The sequence below is a fragment of the Phalaenopsis equestris genome, unplaced genomic scaffold (assembly GCF_001263595.1).
Source record: "Phalaenopsis equestris unplaced genomic scaffold, ASM126359v1 Scaffold000392, whole genome shotgun sequence".
NCBI classification, from domain to species: Eukaryota; Viridiplantae; Streptophyta; class Magnoliopsida; order Asparagales; family Orchidaceae; genus Phalaenopsis; species Phalaenopsis equestris.
Window position 1 is genome coordinate 268,463 of NW_018164834.1, and position 19,224 is coordinate 287,686.

A 19,224-nucleotide genomic window follows, 5' to 3' on the forward strand; every position below is an offset into this window, starting at 1 on the left:
TCGTAAAACCATAGCTGAGGATGTCAAATACCATAAACAGGTATGTAATAGTAAATAGAAGAAAATAAATCTTCAAAACGAAAATGTTTAATGTAAACAACATATACTTACCATTAAAAGAAATACAAACCCTTAGATATATCCTATTGACTTACTTTGTCTTAATTTAGTTGCGGCGATGCTCACTTGATCGATGATCATTTCACATAGGGCAGCAGACCAATTAAAAGAAGAAAAAATTTGTACATTTTCAGCAAAAGAAAAAAGGCCCGCGGGCACACTAAAATTACTTGAATGAAAAAATAAATTAGTTAGTAAGAACTTCAAATATAACTCCTCAAAGAGAGAGGTGGAATATCTTTCTGCAAAAAACTTTTTCGGTTGATCATTTATTTGTCTAGCATCCACGCGAGACGAAGAAGTTTTACTCCATTTAACTGGCTCTCCTCTACTTGGCATGTCGATCATCAGAGCCACATAGTCGGCATGCAGTTTGATCTTTTTCCCTCCCATTTTGAAGAGCCTCTTCTCATGATCCCAGCATATCAAAATGTATAATGTCATCACATTATCCTGGGGATATGGCGACATAACAAAAAAATTGAACACTCCCATTTTCCTTAAATTATTGATTGTCTCTTCTGAAATGATATGTTTAATTGTATTCAATGCGCCTATTAATGCAGATGGACATCTACAGTTGAATGTTCTTGCGTTCATAATCCTGCAAAATAAAGGGATCAAACACATTAATTGGGGCCACAACTACCAAAGCAACAGCAGCCCAAAATAATCCAAACAACACCTCATTAACACCCATATGGAGATACATTTTAATTGTTAGCGATGTGTTCATGTGTTACGAAGGAGCTTCTAATGTATTATTATTGTTTAAACATCAATAACACCTCAATCTTACCTGCAAGACATATGAGTAATAAATCAAAATAGGTTAGTTTTGTGTCAATGATGTTCTTAGCTCAATAACACATCAATAATACATTAATGACACATCAATAACACATCAATAACACACCAATAACAAATTAATAATGTTAGTTTTAACACATCAATAACACATAAATAACACACCAATAACAAATTAATAATGTAAGTAGTTTTGTTAGTTTTAAGATGTGTTTGCTCTCTAAACAACCATAACACCTAAACAGCACCTTCATAACCCAACAATAAAACATCAATAGATGGTTGTTATTGATTTGATCACTTAATTTACACAGCAATAACACACAAATAACACATCCATAACACGACAAAACACATGTAGATGACACCTATATAACCAGATGGCTATTGTTATATTATTAATGTGTTATTGATGTGTTATTCACATATTATTGTTGTTTTATTGAATAACCTCTAATAATGTGTTATTATTGTATTATTGATGTGTTATTGGTGTGTTATTGATGCGTTTTTTGTGTATTCTTGATATTTTATTGATCTCATCATAGCACCTAAAAAATCTTCATTTATTTGTTATTCATGTGTTATGGTGGACCTTTTGAGGTGTTATTATTGTGTACACAACAGTGACACCTCGCAATCATTTCAAGGTTATTTGACATAAAAAGATATTGGTATTCCATTGTAAATAAAAATGTAGCATCATACATGGCTTTCATCAAACTGCTAGATGCCATTGTTGTGTATTTCACGAACCCTAGATGCAATGCTCAACCCACGTTTCTGTCACCGTTCGTTGTCGAATATTCACTTTAAGGAAGGTCGAAGAATGCGTTACGAACGACTAGGGTTTCACTAAGGAGGAAGGACCCTAGTTGTTGTGTAATGCTCAATGTCATTGTTGTGTATTTCACGAACCCTAGATGCAATGCTCAACCCACGTTTTTGTCACCGTTCGTTGTTGAATATTCACTTTAAGGTCGAAGAATGCGTTACGAACGACTAGGGTTTCACTAAGGAGGAAGGGAACGCACGCCAAACATCAAACCGCAGAGTAATGTCGATGAAATGACAAAAAGGAACTTTTGAATAAATTGTCGCATTCGGGTCGAGTCCACAATCAGAAGAAATATTTTTTAAATTTTTTGAATGCTCGGCTATGTTTCGGGCTGGATTTAATGCATGGTTTTATTTATTTTCCCTCGTTTTGTCCATGGGGCCCGGTAATCCATGTGGCTCCCGTAGATTGGACTCCACAGCAACTGTCTCTGCGGAGTCCCGAGGTAATATTTCTTCCCTTGGAGGAGGATGTGGTTGGTGCTCCGGTCCTTAATGACAAAAGTTATATGGAGTAAATGAAATGTCACAATTATTATCGGAGACTAATTTATGAACGGTGAGAAGGTTGTGAGTTTAGAAGTAAGAGTAAAAAACTGTCCCTGCGGAGTCCTGAGGTAATATTTCTTCTCTTGAAGGAGGATGTGGTTGGTGCTCCGGTCCTTCATAAAAAAAGCCATATGGAGTAAATGAAATGTCACAATTATTATTGGAGACTAATTTATGAACGATGAGAAGGTTGTGAGTTTACAAGGGAGAGTGAAAAACTTTGGAAAGATGGAGCTTATGTTGTGGTGTTGATAGGATACCTTGTCCGATGTCGGTGATTGGAATATTGAAGTTGTCGCCGATAATGACGGAGTTAGAGCCAGTGTATGGTTGAGCCTGCTAAAGATAGTCATAATTTGAGGTGAGGTGGGTGGTGGCATTTGAGTCTAGGGGTGTAAACGAACAAAGCTTATGTTTGTGTTCGGTTTGTTTGAAATTAAGTGTGTTTGAAATAGACTCGTGTTCGAAATTGTTCGTGAAGTTACTGTTTATGTTCAATTCGATTTGTTTGAAATATGTTTGAAATGTTTGAAATTTTTGAATTATTTGAACTGTTTGAGCTATTCGAATTGTTTGAATTGTTAGGAATCTTTCAAAAGCATAAACCTGTATGAAATTAATGCTTAAACTTGTATGAAGCACAACACAAATGTGCAATAGCCGAAGCACAAGTCACAACAAAATCATAATATCAGATCTCATCCATAAAAAAATGATGTGTGTTTGAAATAGACTCGTGTTCAAAATTGTTCGTGTTCAGTTTGATTTGTTTGAAATAGGTTTGAAAAGTTCGAATTGTTTGAATTGTTCAAAAATTTTCAAATTTATTTCTATTGTTCGAAATCTTTCAAAAGCATAAACCTGTATGAAATTAATGCTTAAACTTATATGAATCACAACACAAATGTACAATAGTCAAAGCACAAGTCACAACAAAATCATAATATCAGATCTCATCCATTACAAATTTAGATTTAAAGGGCAATATGCGAGATTTGACTCCCAAAGAGTTCAAAAACTAAGTTTCACTGAAAGAAACTAAATAAATCTAAGAAAAATATAATAAAATTTAGGCTAAGAGCCAACCTGAAGATAAATATGAAATTATAGAATTTAATATAAGCTATGAGCCGAACCTGAAGATCATATTATAATTTAAAGGATTTAATTCCTTAAAATATGATAAGCTTTAAGAGTATATAATAATTTTTAAAATTTGATAAATTTTTTATATATAATTATTTTAAATTATTTTATATTTCGAATAATAACGATTTGAACACGATCGAATAAATGATTGTTTGTGTCTTCATTTATAAATCAAACGAAAAAAATTATTCGTGCTCGTTTCATTTGTTTGTCGAACAAATCGAACACGAACTGTTCGCGAATGAGCTTTTTTGACAGCCCTACTTGAGTCTAGTAACCAATGTTTTGAGGATTCGATGGATGTTGTGAGTGTTGTCACTTGCTTGGAAGAAGGTTATGAGTTGAAATTGGTGTGATGCCGACATTTAAAGCACTCTTGACAGCCTTTCCACGGATTTGGCATTTTGGACGATTAGTAGCGGAGCCTTGATTTCAATCTCCCCTATTTGAATTTGATGATCCCCGAGTGCCCCAGTTATGATAAGGGCGACGACCACATCCACGAAGGCTATTTTTGCTGCCTCGAACAAAGCCATGGCATTAGCATTTGTTTCTTTGGCAGTTTCTACTGAGAAATTTATCTCTTCACTGCATGAAAGGGAGTACATGACATCGAGCTTAATTGTTTTGATCTAATTTGGATGGTTGTTTTGAAGGATTGGTATGATGCAGATAAACCATTAAGGATGTGGAGAATGTTGTCCTCTTCATCAATATGTCCTTCTGCCCTTGTGATGTTGTCAACTAGAGATTTGATTGTCAATAGGTATTGGGACATATTTGGTTTTTCATGGAGAAGTGGTGTGAGTTCATTCGAATTGCAAGTGACATTGAAGAGTTTTTCAAATTTCATTGGTTGATTCAAGGTGTAGAGTAAAATGTTGGGAGATATAGTAGAGTAGATTGCCGCAGATAAGTTTTGATCTATGAGTTGCCATTGAAGAAAATGAGGATTGGGAATGGATAGCCATCAAGGGTGTTGATTTGAGATGCGGGGCAAGTGGTAGTTCCATTAAGGAAGCTCTCGAAGACATTGGCTTTGAAGAGTTTGTAGATTTGGGATTTTCAAGTTGGGTAATTTTCTGTGGTTAATTGAACAATGGCTATGACTTTGATATTGGACATAAAAAACTTGAGGCATGAAAGGTTGGGGATTTCGGTTATATTCAATGACTCATTGACAGCTTCTGGATAGGTTTGAGAAGAGTTCGCCGACATTGGTGATAGAGTGAGGGAAAGAAAAAAAAGAATCGGGGAGATTTAAAGCTTAGTGAATAAAAGAGAACCTTGATCTTCTTCCTGGAAGCTATGATACCATGTTAGACTCCAATGGTAAGTGAATGCAAGTTGCTGTATTGAATCTCCGCAATCAGTATCACTATAGGCAATGAATTGAGCTAAAGAAAACTATCTACAACAGCAGGTGAAAGGTAAATGTATCCTTACTGTTAGAGAGATAACCATTACAGGTGAGAGTAGACTATTCTAGAGAAGAACTCAGTTATTAGCAGAGAACGTGGAATCGGATATAACCATTTCGCTGGCTATGGGTATAGGGCTGTTAAATCATCCTAAAACTAAACGAAGAAATCTGAGTGGAAGGAGACATTGTAATGTGCAAATTACTTATTCTAGCTCTAAATATGGAGAATGATGTACAAAAAAAATGGTTATGTACTCCTGCCTTCTTCACGTGGAGCTACGTACGTAGACATAGTCCACAAATTAATAATTTTTTACTGTAGTTATTTGAGATATATAAATAGAAGACAATAAAATAAATTAAGGAAGAAAAAAATTACTTGTTTAAAGGAATGTGCTCAAATGAACCAGTAGTGGGAATAGTGCCACAAAGATTGTTGTTGGAAACATCTCTGAGAAGATAAAATAAATGTTGATTTATAGAAATGTACACAAGAAAATTAAAATGATTATTTACAGATTAAAATTAAAATGTAGGAAAAACTTACACAACTTTGAGACTCCTAACAGCAGACAGCTCTCTTGGGATTCTCCCACTTAGCTTGTTGTCGTTTAGCCGTCTAAAATAGAACAGAAAAAGATATACAGATTTCTTTTACATAAAAAAAGGACATTTACATGCACACCACCCAATTCCTACATAATTACATATCTATCATCTAAACTTTACTTTTTTACATATATACAACCCAAATCATTCATATCACATCAAAAATACCTCTCATTTAACTTTTAAAAAGCAGAATGCGCAGTTTCATGCAGAGGAAAAAGGGAATATTTCTAAAAATTGAAGTTTAGGTGTTAGATATGTAAATGCATAGCAGTATCACTTACAAGAATACTAGAGACTTCATTTTCCCCAACGCAGGAGGAATAGACCCTGAAATATTGTTGTTGTACAAGTCCAAGCTTATCAAATTCTTCAAGTTGCCAAGTTCTGAAGGAATGGTTCCTTGAATATCATTTTTGTAAAGTTCTCTAAAAAGTAAATTTATGTCAACTATATGGTTAACAAGGCCACAAATTTTAAAACTGAAATCAGAATCTTACACAGGAAAATGAAGACGAACTTAATAGCTATCTGAGAGATTGTTAAGCAAGAAAATAACATTGTAAATTGTAAGGATTTCCCAGAATCACTTAACAAATCATGGACAGCTCCATTTTTAGACAATTCAAATTCATCGGTTCAAAGACAACCAAATTTCAATAGTTCCATGAGAAGTTGTCATATTCGATTCTGAAACTCATAAAATCCACAGGAAAACATAAAATAAAAGTTTCCCGTTTGAGATATTAGTTTCCAAAATCATTAAATTTGTCAGGTAACTTTCCACAACATATATCAGAGGTACGTGATGATGTCCGCAACACAGCAACGTGATGGAAATACATTGTTAACACAATATTGAATTTGTGGATTCTAATGACTATATAGAGTTTTGCAGAGAATGAAAAACAACTAGTATAAAGGCATGTTTGCAATTTTAAGCATTATGTTCGGTAAATTGAGTCATTATCTTTCACCATAAAGTTACAAATCCAGTCTAATAAGTAATTTGTATTCTTTCAATTATGTAAGTTATGTTGAGTTTAGTGGAATGATTATCTTTTACCATAGTGTCCGCACAATTCCTTTCACGCTACAATTAGTTTTCAACAGTATCAACTAAGTCTGGAAAATAAAGGCATTTCCAAATAATCATCTCTGTAAATAAATCACAGTTTTTTAACTTTCAACTCTGACAAAAGCAAACAATATTTAACCATGGTTAAGTTCTCTGGGTGTAAATATTCATATCAATAATAATTACTTACAAATATTGCAAATGTTCGAGTTTTCCAAGCTCAGGCACAAGCTGGCCCAACAAGTTTGAATTGCCTAGATCCCTGCATCGTCACATTAACATGAAAGTTTAGAATTGCTGACCATCAGGTGATAGATTAAAAAAAACCAGTCCTCAGCAAACATAAATTTGTAAAATATGTACATAACATAAAGTCCACAATGATTTGATGATGATCCGCAATCCTTATAGTGGATGGTAAAATTCATAAAAGAATAAAAAAAAGGCCACAACAAGAGAATATAAATCAATAGATATAAGTGCATGCAGATCTTTCAACAAAATCTTATTTGAATATTTTTTGTACACTAATAAAATCTTTAGAAAAGCTAAATCTATCTCCTAAAACTCTGATTTTTTATAGCTTTAATAGTGTGTCATCATTAAGAGTATTCCAATTCAAAATTATGTTTGAACAAAAAAAAAATCAATATCTTGGCTTCCACTCATTAACATTAATGGGCATTTGCTAGGTTTAAGGTGACCCATAAATATTATAAAGCACCCACTTGAGTTAATTTCACTTCTTTTATAAAACATTTTCCATGTTGACTGGTGATTGCTAGCCATACGGATTGGCATCCATTAAAAAAATTAAAGGCATTCATTACCTCACCAAAGACAAATGAATCTCTTTCAATAAATCTCCCCTTGTCATTATAGTTTTCTTTTATCTTCTACAATAGTATGAATTTTCATTAAGAACTGAGATTATTATGTCAGGTCCCAGTTAAAAGACTTTAAATAAGATATCAATAAGAGCGATATTAGTCATTTTTTTTTAATCTTCCTGCCATGGCATATCGGTTTGTTCTATTGAAAAATGTAGTCGCCTATTGATTGTACAAAAGTGAATACTATCTTCATCAAATCTCTTAATAGGATCACAATCCTAAACTCGGTACTCTGTCCATTAAGGGATATTATGTTGAAGAAAAACTTTGCCATTCTATCCAATAAAAAGTGGAAAATTTATGAAAGCTCGACCTCGCCCTTTAAGACTGTTGTTAGCAGCTTTTTTCGCCATGAGAATGCTTCATAAACTTCAAAATAAAGTTTTAAAAGGAGAAATCTAGATATAAGGTGTTTAGCTCAAGTGGAGCAAACGTTGGCTCTAAAACGGATCGAAGCTCAAGTCTCAAATCAAAGAAAATCAAACCTCATAAAATTAAAAATAATTCATAAATATTAAAAATAATTCATAAATATGTTATAAATCATCAGCTATATAAAATACAAATCTCAATATTACATGTTAATTTAAATAAAAACATGAAACTTGTTAGAACATATGTTTGAACCATGATGGAACAAGAATCATGTTTGAATCTTAAACTTGTCAAAAAAAAAACATGTTCAAAACGAATGCCCTAAACTTGTTAAAAAAAAAAAAAAAAAAAAAAAAAAATCAAACGCAATTTTTTCAAATAAGTGTTTAAATCTTATTCATGTTAAAACCATGTTCCATCAAGGTTCAAACAAAATTGGAACATAATTCGAACCATGTTGAACAATAGTTCGAAAAAAATTCAATCACGTGTTTTAACAACGATAAAATTATATGCTTTCTAACAAATGTTAGGAAAAAAAAATTCAAGGCATGTGCCAAAAAAATTCAATCACGTGTTTTAACAACGATAAAAAAATTCAAGGCATGCGCTACATGCTCCGAAAAAAGGCATAAGCCTCGCATGGGACAATGAGAGCAAGCCTTAAGGCATTTTTTTATGGGCTCCGTATCAAGGTTTGCATCATGGTGTACGCATCGAATGATTTTTTAAACCATGCAACAAAATGCTTCTTACAGTGGCTACATAATCTAAATTTAGGCCATATTATTGAGTTTATTTTAACATCTAAATATATCTTTGTGCAGCCCTTCAACCAAATCTACACCTATAGAGCGCAATTGGGACCAAAATTACAAGGTATTTCATCGCATCAACAACCATCAGAAGCGGATGACCTAGCATTATCTGGAAATGAGCGAGCTAACAGACCGTGTTCCATTTACAAAATGCTTCTTACAGTTGCTACATAGTCTAAATTTAGGCCATATTCTTGATTTTATTTTAAAATCTAAACATATCAACACACAACCCTTCAAACCAAATCTACTCCTATTCAACACGATTGGGGCAAAAATTAAACGGTAGTTCGTTGCATCAACAACAGAAAAAAGCGGATGACCTAGCATTATCCCAAAATAAGCGAGCTAACCGAACTTGTTCCACATACAAAAAATTATGATGTCAAGAATGATTAATTCATTTAAGTGTTTTATAATTTTGGTAATTGTTATTTGTATTTATTAAGGCAATGAGGACTTAATAAAACCTTATATTTTTATATCAAAAGGGGTAATTATGTAGTAATTGACGTACTTGTGAGATTATTGTACTTATATGTTTAATACTTGTAAAATATTTTTTTAAAATTCTTCACATTTTATATTATTTACTTGTAATCCACCTGTTTGCTTAATACTTGTCGAACCGCAACCTTTTCTCTCAGTCAACTTGCAATATTCTAACCGAAAAATTCAAACTAAAATATAAATCACAACAGTTATATCATATAAAAAAATTAAAAAATTTATCAGGTATTAATAACTTAAAATGTCACCTCAAACAACTGTAATTATTTTGATGGTTCCCCTTCTCTCGTTCTTATAAATGGCATTGCACATCACTTCAAATATATGATTGCCGGAGATGTTTAGTGTGCCCCAGAGCTTTTTTTCGAATGATTATCTATTCATTGCCTTACAAAAATTGTTAATAATTCATAAAGCTTCTATCACTCTCAATATGTACTTTGGTCTCAGCTCGAGGAAGACGATTTAAAGAGAATTTAAAATTGGAGAAAGCTGCAACTCAATGATGCTACTTCCACCCTCTTCCACCACTATTGCATATCATTGGCATTGTTGGTTGGATCATCCTCCTCAAACAAGCTTTAAGATTATGTATGTTCCTAATCATTTCAAATTTAGTAGTTATGTCCGGGAGTTAGGAAAACATAATTACATGTCTTTTCCTTCCATAACCAGTAGTCTTCAAAATATTCCTTTAGGTTTTGTTTACCCAAAAATTCAAAACCTAATTATTGTTCTTACTCGCCCACGTTCTTAGTATTTTGTCAAATTCATTTATTATAATTCTAGGGTGACTTCGACTAACTTGCTCAATTATTAATCAAAAGACTTTTAAAATATATGTAAGTTATCTGCATCATTCCAAACTAGCACAATGATGAAGCTCTAGAGTCATGCATTTTTATATTCATATTTTAAATTCTAACGATGGTATTATTCAACAAAAATTTCCTTTACAACTTAACATGATGGCGTTGCATTCTTCTTAATGCTAAACAAGCTTTAACGTACTTACTTGATAATTCTATTGGCATGTAGCTTTAAGTAGGAGTATAAAAGAGCCGAGCTTGACGAGCTTATTGTGTGTTTATCTTTTGCTCGTTCGAATTTCAGTTGTACAAGAGCTAATTTGAATAAATAAATAAATAAATAAATAATAAGTCAAGCACAATAGAATCATTCTACTTATTACAAACTAATAAATAGATTTTTAAAATATATATACATATATATTTCAGGCTAATAATGAGCCAAATAAGATCAAATAAGGTTTTCTTTATGTTCGGCTCATTAAGAAGAGGAGCAAATAATAATTTTTCAAAATAAGCTTTCTTATTGAACAAACTAAATAAACATGAACTTCTTAGCAAGTTTAATATAAGTTATTTGTTTACAACAAGTTTTTTGATATCCCTAAGCTTGAATGCCTATTATTTTATCAATCAAGTTCGCTTGCCTCTATAAGATAGCATTTCATCTCTCTCTTATATTCAACCCAATCAAACTTCATTTTCTCTTACACATCGAATATTTGATTTGTGTTAGCTTTGTTCATGCGCTTCAATTGCAAAATAAGTTCTCGTACTAGTAAGCATATAGATCATGAGCATTCGTACACTTATAATGGACATCAATTCTATGACCCTCTTACCTGAAGCATTTACACTTTGCTCAATGTTACTTTTCATGAGAACAAAGTTATTTTCTCCCTCATGCCCGTATTAATCTTCATTTTCTATTCATATTCCTCCAAAAACTTTTATATCTATGTACCCCTAATACTATTCTAGGGAGCCTAGAAAGTGTTTAGGAAGAGAGTTTAGTGAAGAGGCGGTTGTTGAATAAGGAAAGAATGATATTCCGCAAATTTGATGGCGTCCAAACAAGAATTGGCATCGACCTGCAGTTATCCCGTCTAAAAATAGCAAAGAGAACCATAATATAGCATGGTATAAATATCATGGAGGTTCACCAACTGTTCCGGCACAAACTACAGACACAAAACTTGCAAAAAAAAAATAATGCAACAATCCTTAAGTTAGAAATCAGAGTTAAAATCTCCAAACCACACAAATAAAACCAAAAGTTCCCAAAACAAAAGATAAAACATATAAGAAGTCTCCTGCCTGAAAAAAAACCCTAGAAAAAAATTTGGATAAGTAAAACAAATCGTGGAAAAGTTTAATTAAGGCAGAATCGGACTCAATTATCCAATGATCACGGGAAACATTTATTCTGCAATATTACAAACGTCCAACAATTGGGACCTTGGTGCCCCGCAATTTCGAACACTCCACTTCAACCCCATTACAATTTTATTCTCAATGAAATCAACTTCATTCCAAAGCAACACATCTACCCTTTTTGACATATTTAACTAAGCACCAACCTTATGTTTCATGATCTACACTTACTAGTTGACATACCAAAGAAGGAAAAAGATAGCAAACCACTAATCATATTCACTCTTATGTTTCATTAGATCATTTATACTCTTCATTTCATAAATTTGGTATGTCCCAATCGTTCATATCCATCCCCATGGAAAGGAATTGTTATATATTGAGATTAATCATCTAGATGTTGAAGTATTCTCAGATGTTGATTATGTCAGCTCAATTGAAGGCAGGAAGTCAGTCTTAGGATATTATAATATTTTAAAAGGTAACCTAATCATTTGAAAAAAACAAATAAATAAATGTTTATGGTTGCATGTAGTATAAAAGATGAATACGGAGCTATGAACCCAATCAATATGTAAATATTATGTGGGTAAAACACTTATAAGAGAGTTTGGTATACCATTGCTTAGGATGTGAAACTCATTTTGTCATGTATATTACCAACAATATCATTGTCCATGGGCAAATTAAATATATCATAGTTAGGGAGGTGCACATTTGGCACAAATAGCTCTTCGCTAAGATTTAGGTCCTTTATTGCTTTTTAATTAAAAGCTAAAGCTGTCAATTCATCAAATATGTATGTTTTAGGCTTTTAGCTTGATGAGCTACTAGTGTATGGAATAAACGAGGAAAAAAATGTAATGAAAATTATATTAAAAGAATATTTGATTAGAGAGGTGCACATTCACAACTCCATAACTGGGGATATTCTGTACTTTTTCTGTTATCTTCTACATTCATCCTGCATGTTTATAAGTAGTATTTTATATCCAAGCAATAATATACAAAAGAACCTATTTCCTCGACATGTATATTTTCCCTACTCGCATCAAAGAAAATAAACTTTGCTTAACATAAAAGTTATGAGCTACAAATTGATCTCTAGTACACTTGTATTGCATGTCATTGCCTATGTTTGTGTTAGCAAACAGTAAATCGTGATATGTCAGTGATTACATCAAAACTTTGCTTTACAATTACTATAATTTATTCTATCATACTGGAAAACAATAGAAGTGTAAATTTTAATCGCATGAGCAATATAGAAAATTTAGATCATGAAACTATATATTCAAAGTATATATTATATTTTGTCCCCCAAAGCTGAATAGAACTTAACTTCATATCAGAAGAGCTGAGAGTTTTTTACCCTCCAATAAAATATCAATATAAAATAAATTCCTTGCACCAACATAAATGATGACAAATTAGCTCCAGGCATCCATAAAAAGTTAATGCACTGTTTATTCTCGTCGGTACAGTTGTTCAGAAGTTCCCATGCCAGTTTAGTCTTCTCCTTAAGGAAGAGAATTCGAGTTGGATACTCGATACATCTAATTGTTGAACAGAACATAAAAAAAGTTATACCAAAAAACTGGGTTTAATATAAATATTATTTCTGGAAAAATGGGAAAAATAAATTGTTGTATGTTAAGCTTCCATGGCTTTATAGAATGTTCATCATCAATTTAACTCTTCTGCTCTTTTCAGATCTTAAAAAACTCCATTACTTTTATGGAAAATTCAAATAAATAGATACTTGAATAATCACCGAAACAGTCAGTAGATAATTACACAAAATCACGACCAATATAGTGGTTTTGTGGGCAACCAAGCAGCTCCAGCAAACTCACCAACCCATGGCACCTATTTCCTAACATCCTCTCACTGTTCCATGTGTCGCTAATTCCTATAAAAGCTCCAAACACAAAGGCACTCTTTGTTAAACCCTTTTCCTATTGCAAAACAATGATCGCGTGGCCAAAACTTTTGTGAGGAAGCTTCTAAGCTCCTGCATTAATTAAAATCCTGATTTATCCGACAAAGCTTCTTAAAATGATGTATTGAAAACTTTTTTTACCTCATAGAAACCCTGGTAGAAAGTAACTGAGAAACCCTAAGAACCCAAGGTCTCCGAACTGTAGTAAAACACTAACACCTAATCAAGGAGAACAAATAAGATCCATCTTATCTAATAAACTAGTTTTCCATTGCTTTTCTGCTCTCCATCCTCAAGTAACCTCGCCAACACTCGGCCATCAATCTAGCGGTAACGCTGCAAAGATAAAATAAGAAAGAGGAAGGTGGATTGCAAGAATACAGTCTGGTGACGCGATTGTCCTGGTTGCAGGTGATATGGAACCAAGTGCAGGGATTGACAAGCGTAGGATCCCAGCTCTGCAGCACGTTTTCGGGGTCAGAGAGGCTCCGTCTGAAAGCGTAGAGTGCGTCACCCTCGGAATTGGACGAAGCAAGTGACGCAAGCAGCATGAGCACCATTGCCGACAGGACTAAGAGAATGACCGCGAACTCGCCGGCCACGCCCATCGCTCAGCTCGTCCGAGTGAAGAAAGGTACCGGAGATGAAGGTGCAGGGGAACTGAAGGATTGGAAAATATATTAAATCAGTACACCCATTCCAATGAAATTAAGTTGTGAGGCCCCCTCACACGAATAATTATTGCAGACATCTCATGCAGAGATATACCTCACACGAATAATTATTGCAGACATCTCATGCAGTGCGGTGTCTGATCTACAAGACATCTCATGCAGTGCGGTGTCTGATCTACATTGATCGCATTCCCCGTATGATATCCAACTTTGTTGGAGATAAATGGATTGATGAAATATTTTCTGGCCATCCAATAAGGGTTTAGAAATAATTTCAGAATTATAGCACATATTTTTATGGATCTTCTGCATGAGTTATGTCTAAATCACGGTTTTCAGGGTTCTTCTAGGACAACATGTAGGGAGGTGTTGGCTATAACACTGTACATTCTGGCACAAAATGAATCAATTAGAGGAGCTATGAAAATATTTCGGCATTCATCTTAAACTATTAGTCGTTATTTTTCTAAAGGCATACAGGCTCTTATTAGTTTAGCAGTTTAAAAAATTAAATCAGATGATCCATCATTTGCTAGCACTCCTCAACAAATTGTCAACGATCCTCGATACATGTCATATTTCAATGTAACTATGAGTGTTTTTATTTTATTACATGTCATACTTTCATAATATTTTTACTCTCTAACGGACAATTAAACAGAACAGTATTTGTGCAATTGACAGTACCCACGTTGATGCCCGACTACCCAACCACGAGAAGGTTGCATACATCGGTCGGAGTAGTTTAACAACTTAGAATGTCATGATTATATGCGACTTCAACATGTGTTTTATTTTTGTGATGGCGGGCTGGGAAGGGAGTGCACATGACAGTCGGATTTTCTCCTTTGCCATTAGGTTGATAGTGCAGCTGAGGAAAAGCGTACCCATAGTTTGAAATTAAATATTTTAATATTTCTTATTGTAGTTGTACTTGTCTTTGTACTTTTTTATTTCTCCTGATGCTCACGAGAGTGTGAGATTTGTATGTCATCTTTTGTAACTAATCTGTGATGATTGTATGTTTCTGTACTTATTTTTGTACTATCAATAAGTTATTCTGAATAAGCTGTCTCGAACAGTTTTTTCAGCAACTAGCAGCTGTGGATTATTTATAACTCTAAGTCTGTTTGACACAGCTGTAGATTATTTTCATAATACGATAATCAGTAGATTATCAAAATAATTTGGCTTGTTGTTTATGACAGTTTATTTAGATCAGTTTATTAGTGGTTAAATGACATTATTGCCCCTGTCTGATAAAACTATTTGGGACAACTTATTCAAAATTGCTTATTGTTAGAACAGAAGTATATAGTGCAGAAACATAAGATCATCACATATAAATTTTAATAGATTACATAAAGTTCTCACAGCCTCATGAGTACCAGAATAAATAAAAAAAATACAAAGACAAGTACAACTACAATGATAAATATGAAAATATTTAATTTCAAACTCAGGGTACGCCTCTTCTCAGCTGAACTATCAACCACAAAAAATACCGAATTTTCATGACTGCTGGCATGACTACTGGCAGCGCAATAATTTTAAATCTCAATAGCAACACTAGCCAACAACAACATCAACCCAACTACAACAACAGTCTCCAAACAACAACATTAGCCACCAATACAAACAACAACATAGTTATTTGATGAAAAATAAAATATAAATATATAAATACACAAATGATTTATGTGGTTCAGTTAATGACCTACATCCACAGAAGGCAATACACGAAAGTTCTATTAAGGAAATCTTTAAGATTACATAGGCAACCATTCGACTAGGCTAAAAAAAATAATGCATTTTCTTTTACTTGCAATTTACATTCGAGAAATATCCATGTTGCATAAGAACCGATTGATAAGAATTATTGCATTCCACTTCAGCACGAGAATCACTGCATTCTTTAAAGTGGCATGCCTAAATGTTTTACTGTTTGAATCCCAAATAAAGATGAAAATCCACAACGAAATATCACATATTAGGGACTACCTTTGAATCCCACAAACATGTGTAAAAGCTTTAAAATGGCATGTGTGAATACTGTTTTAATCCCAAATATCAAATAAATATCAAATTACTGATCAAATTACTGTTTGAATCCCACATTACTGTAAATACTGTTTGAATCCAAATAACCAAATATCTGAAATGTGTAAGTTGTAAAGTGACATATATGTAAGATGTCCTTAATATTCACACCTATACATCAATTTTTACATTTATGCCACACAAATATTTCGAACTTTAGCGAGATCCATTCAAAGGCTTTCATTTTTTATGTAAGTTATGCAACAAATAAAATCAATACTCAGAGCCAGTACCTCTAAGCAAACAACGCATGGCAAATATCTCATGAACTATAGCTAAAAACCAGATAAAATGCCTAATATCTAATGTCACAAAATAGATGGAAGTTGTATGGATCAGAAAGGAAAACAACGATCGTTTATTGCATAGATCTGAGCAAAGAAAGCATTCTAGGAATCACAATTAAGGAAATCGAATGGATTCCCGATGATCAGCAGAGAAAATAAGAAAGGAAGAAGGTTTGATCTCCTCTAAGGCGATGAACCAGAAAGGAAACCAGCGAGGGAGACGTCAAGGGATATCGAGGGCACATTCGAAATTCCTAGGGTAACGCAGATCTCTAATGCCGGACCCGGGGCTCGCACAGCGTCGAATCTCCTATTTGTTTTATCGGACGCGGACGAATTGCGATGGGAAAATGCTGAACCAAATGCCCTTATCAAACAAGAAGGCGACGTTCTCATAACGCCGCCGCTCCCAATAAGCGCCTCCAAACGGGCCCTTAGTCATAACCAGAGAACTGTAAGAAAAACTTTCAGTTACACAAGTAAAATTCTAAATTCTTTGATAGGAAATGAAATGTGAACCTAATTTTGAAGAGTGAGCATTATTTTGAACGGTACCCTATCGTACAACGTTTATCTTTTTTTTTTTTAGTCCTCCATTTCCACAATATGGAGTTCTTATTATGTGCGGACACCGCACGCAACTATGTGTGCGGTGTCTAATGGAAAGATGACCCCTGGATCAGTGGGCCCCACAACTTAAAAAATAAAATTGAGGCATGCTTACGGCGCGACCCGACCCGAATCTGGCCCGAAACAAGTAAAAGTTAGCAGCGCGCCTGAAAGAAAATTTATTTCATCGGAAAACCAAACGACACCTGAGCGAGAAGAGCACGGAGCAACTTCATTTGATCTTCATTCTATCTTTTATGGTTTTTGAATCAGAGAAACTCAGGGATTTAGAGTTGCTGTTGGAAACCGAAGAGAGCCCAGTGAGAATGAAGACGGAAGAGCCCTAGACATTGGAAACCGAAGAGGAATCGAAAATGAAGGCCAAGAAACCCAAGAAAAAGGAAGGGAAATAGCGAAAAAAGAAGGAAATCCAAGAGGGTTCATCCAAGTAATTTTTATTTTGGTGTTTTTGAGTTGTACACATGTGCACACAATATTACCTTAAAAAATCAACAATAAACCGCAATAAAACTTGTTATTTAATTATAATATAAAACCAATCACTATTTAACAATACCTTAAATCTTATCTGAGTATTACAGAAATAATGTTATAATAATAACATAATACAACGAAGAACTTACCAGAATATAACCTTAATTCTACACCACCAGAATATAACCTTAATAATATTAATATCTGAATACAACGGAAAAACTTATATAATATAACCTAAGTACTAAACCTGAGTAACACTAGAATATAACCTTAGCCTAAATAATATTACCTAGGTGTTACAGAGATAATACTATAATAATAACAGAATACAACGGAAAAACTACTAGAATATAATCTTAATACTACACCAGAATATAACCTTCATAATATTACCTGAATACAATGGAAAAACTTCTATAATATAACCTAAGTACTAAACCTAAGTACCAAAAATACAACAGCAATACAACCATAATATAACCAAAATACTACAATGTTAGAATACAACGTAAGTATTACTATGATATAACCTAAATAATATTATATGAGATCACATAAAATTGCTTAAATATTACCATAGTATTCCCGTAATAAAACATTTCTACATAACTTCTTATATTTTTTGCATTATTTTGTTTGATGTATATTTGTGAACCCAAGGTCCATTAGTTATAGATGTCGACCATCTGATGTTAGAAATGCACTTGATAAGGTCAGGCCTGCTATATCTGAGATGATGAATGAGCTGAAAACCTTGAATGTTGATCAGTTCTTTGCACTTCCACCTTATCCCCAAGACAATGTGGTCACACTTCAAATATTGCAATGTTGGATACATGAAAAAATGGTTTTCAGACTGGGAGGGAAAGATCTGAGGATTAATCCTGATGAAGTGACCCTGTTGAGTGTCATGACAAATAGAGGAGAAGTTCCAAAGTGGAAGAAAGTTCCATCCTGTGACGTTGATGCCCATCAAATGAAGGCTGATCTGTTGAACTTTGGAACTATGGAGTCTTCTGCCACTTTTAATCAATTGTATATAAAATATTTGTTATCAATTTTTTTTTTCCGTCTAATAATTTCAGTGTATCTAAAGGACTTTACATCTTTGGAGAGAATGTAGATACGTTTGTTTCATTTAATTGGCCCGCTGCGCTATGTGAATATCTTATTGAGCAAATAAATGTTGTTGCCATCAAAATAAGGTGGAACCGGCCTCTGGGATATATAAATGGTTTCCTTTTTTTGCTAACGGTAAGTACATCGTATTAAAGCCAAACACTATTTATTTCATTGTGTAAAGCTGAATATGCCTTTTTTCACACAGTTATGGTTTTATAAGCACACTTCTTTGATTACTTCTGTGAATCCTGAGGCTAGACCTCGAATGCTGAGGTGGCCAACGACTATTAGCTTGAGCTCATCCCAACTTGATATAGCTTTTAAGATGTTGACTCCTCATCAGGCAAGTTACATATATCTTTAATTTCCAATTAAATTATTATGTCTTTTTGAAACTATTAATGATCAAAGCGTTTCTTTTTGAAATTACTCGCAGGTTCATGATAAATTTTTGGATCTGAAAGAGGATGAGCTCAATCTGTTATCCAATCCAGATGAAGGATTACCTGGTCCAGTTTCTGTGACACAAGTCCAGGGCAGACCAGAGGCACCTGTATCATTTGATATGGGGCCAGTTGATTCAGGGGACATCGCCCCGGAGCCATTGTATAACACAATAAATAAAAGCATGGAATCAATAG

General features: G+C 33.7%; 1 protein-coding gene across 1 annotated transcript in view; it reads right to left on the reverse strand.

The window, feature by feature from the left end:
- LOC110026688 (LRR receptor kinase BAK1-like) overlaps nt 1–13,990 on the reverse strand; it is a 26,195-nt gene extending 12,205 nt beyond the window's left edge. Inside the window, exons 1-5 of the mRNA XM_020727735.1 lie at nt 13,675–13,990; nt 6,763–6,834; nt 5,779–5,922; nt 5,433–5,504; nt 5,265–5,336 (exon numbers count right to left, since the gene is read on the reverse strand). Coding sequence (XP_020583394.1) covers nt 5,265–5,336; nt 5,433–5,504; nt 5,779–5,922; nt 6,763–6,834; nt 13,675–13,901 — 587 coding nt within the window. The 5' untranslated portion in view covers nt 13,902–13,990. The remainder of the gene's footprint in view (nt 1–5,264; nt 5,337–5,432; nt 5,505–5,778; nt 5,923–6,762; nt 6,835–13,674) is intronic.
- Nucleotides 13,991–19,224: the final 5,234 nt, after the last annotated feature.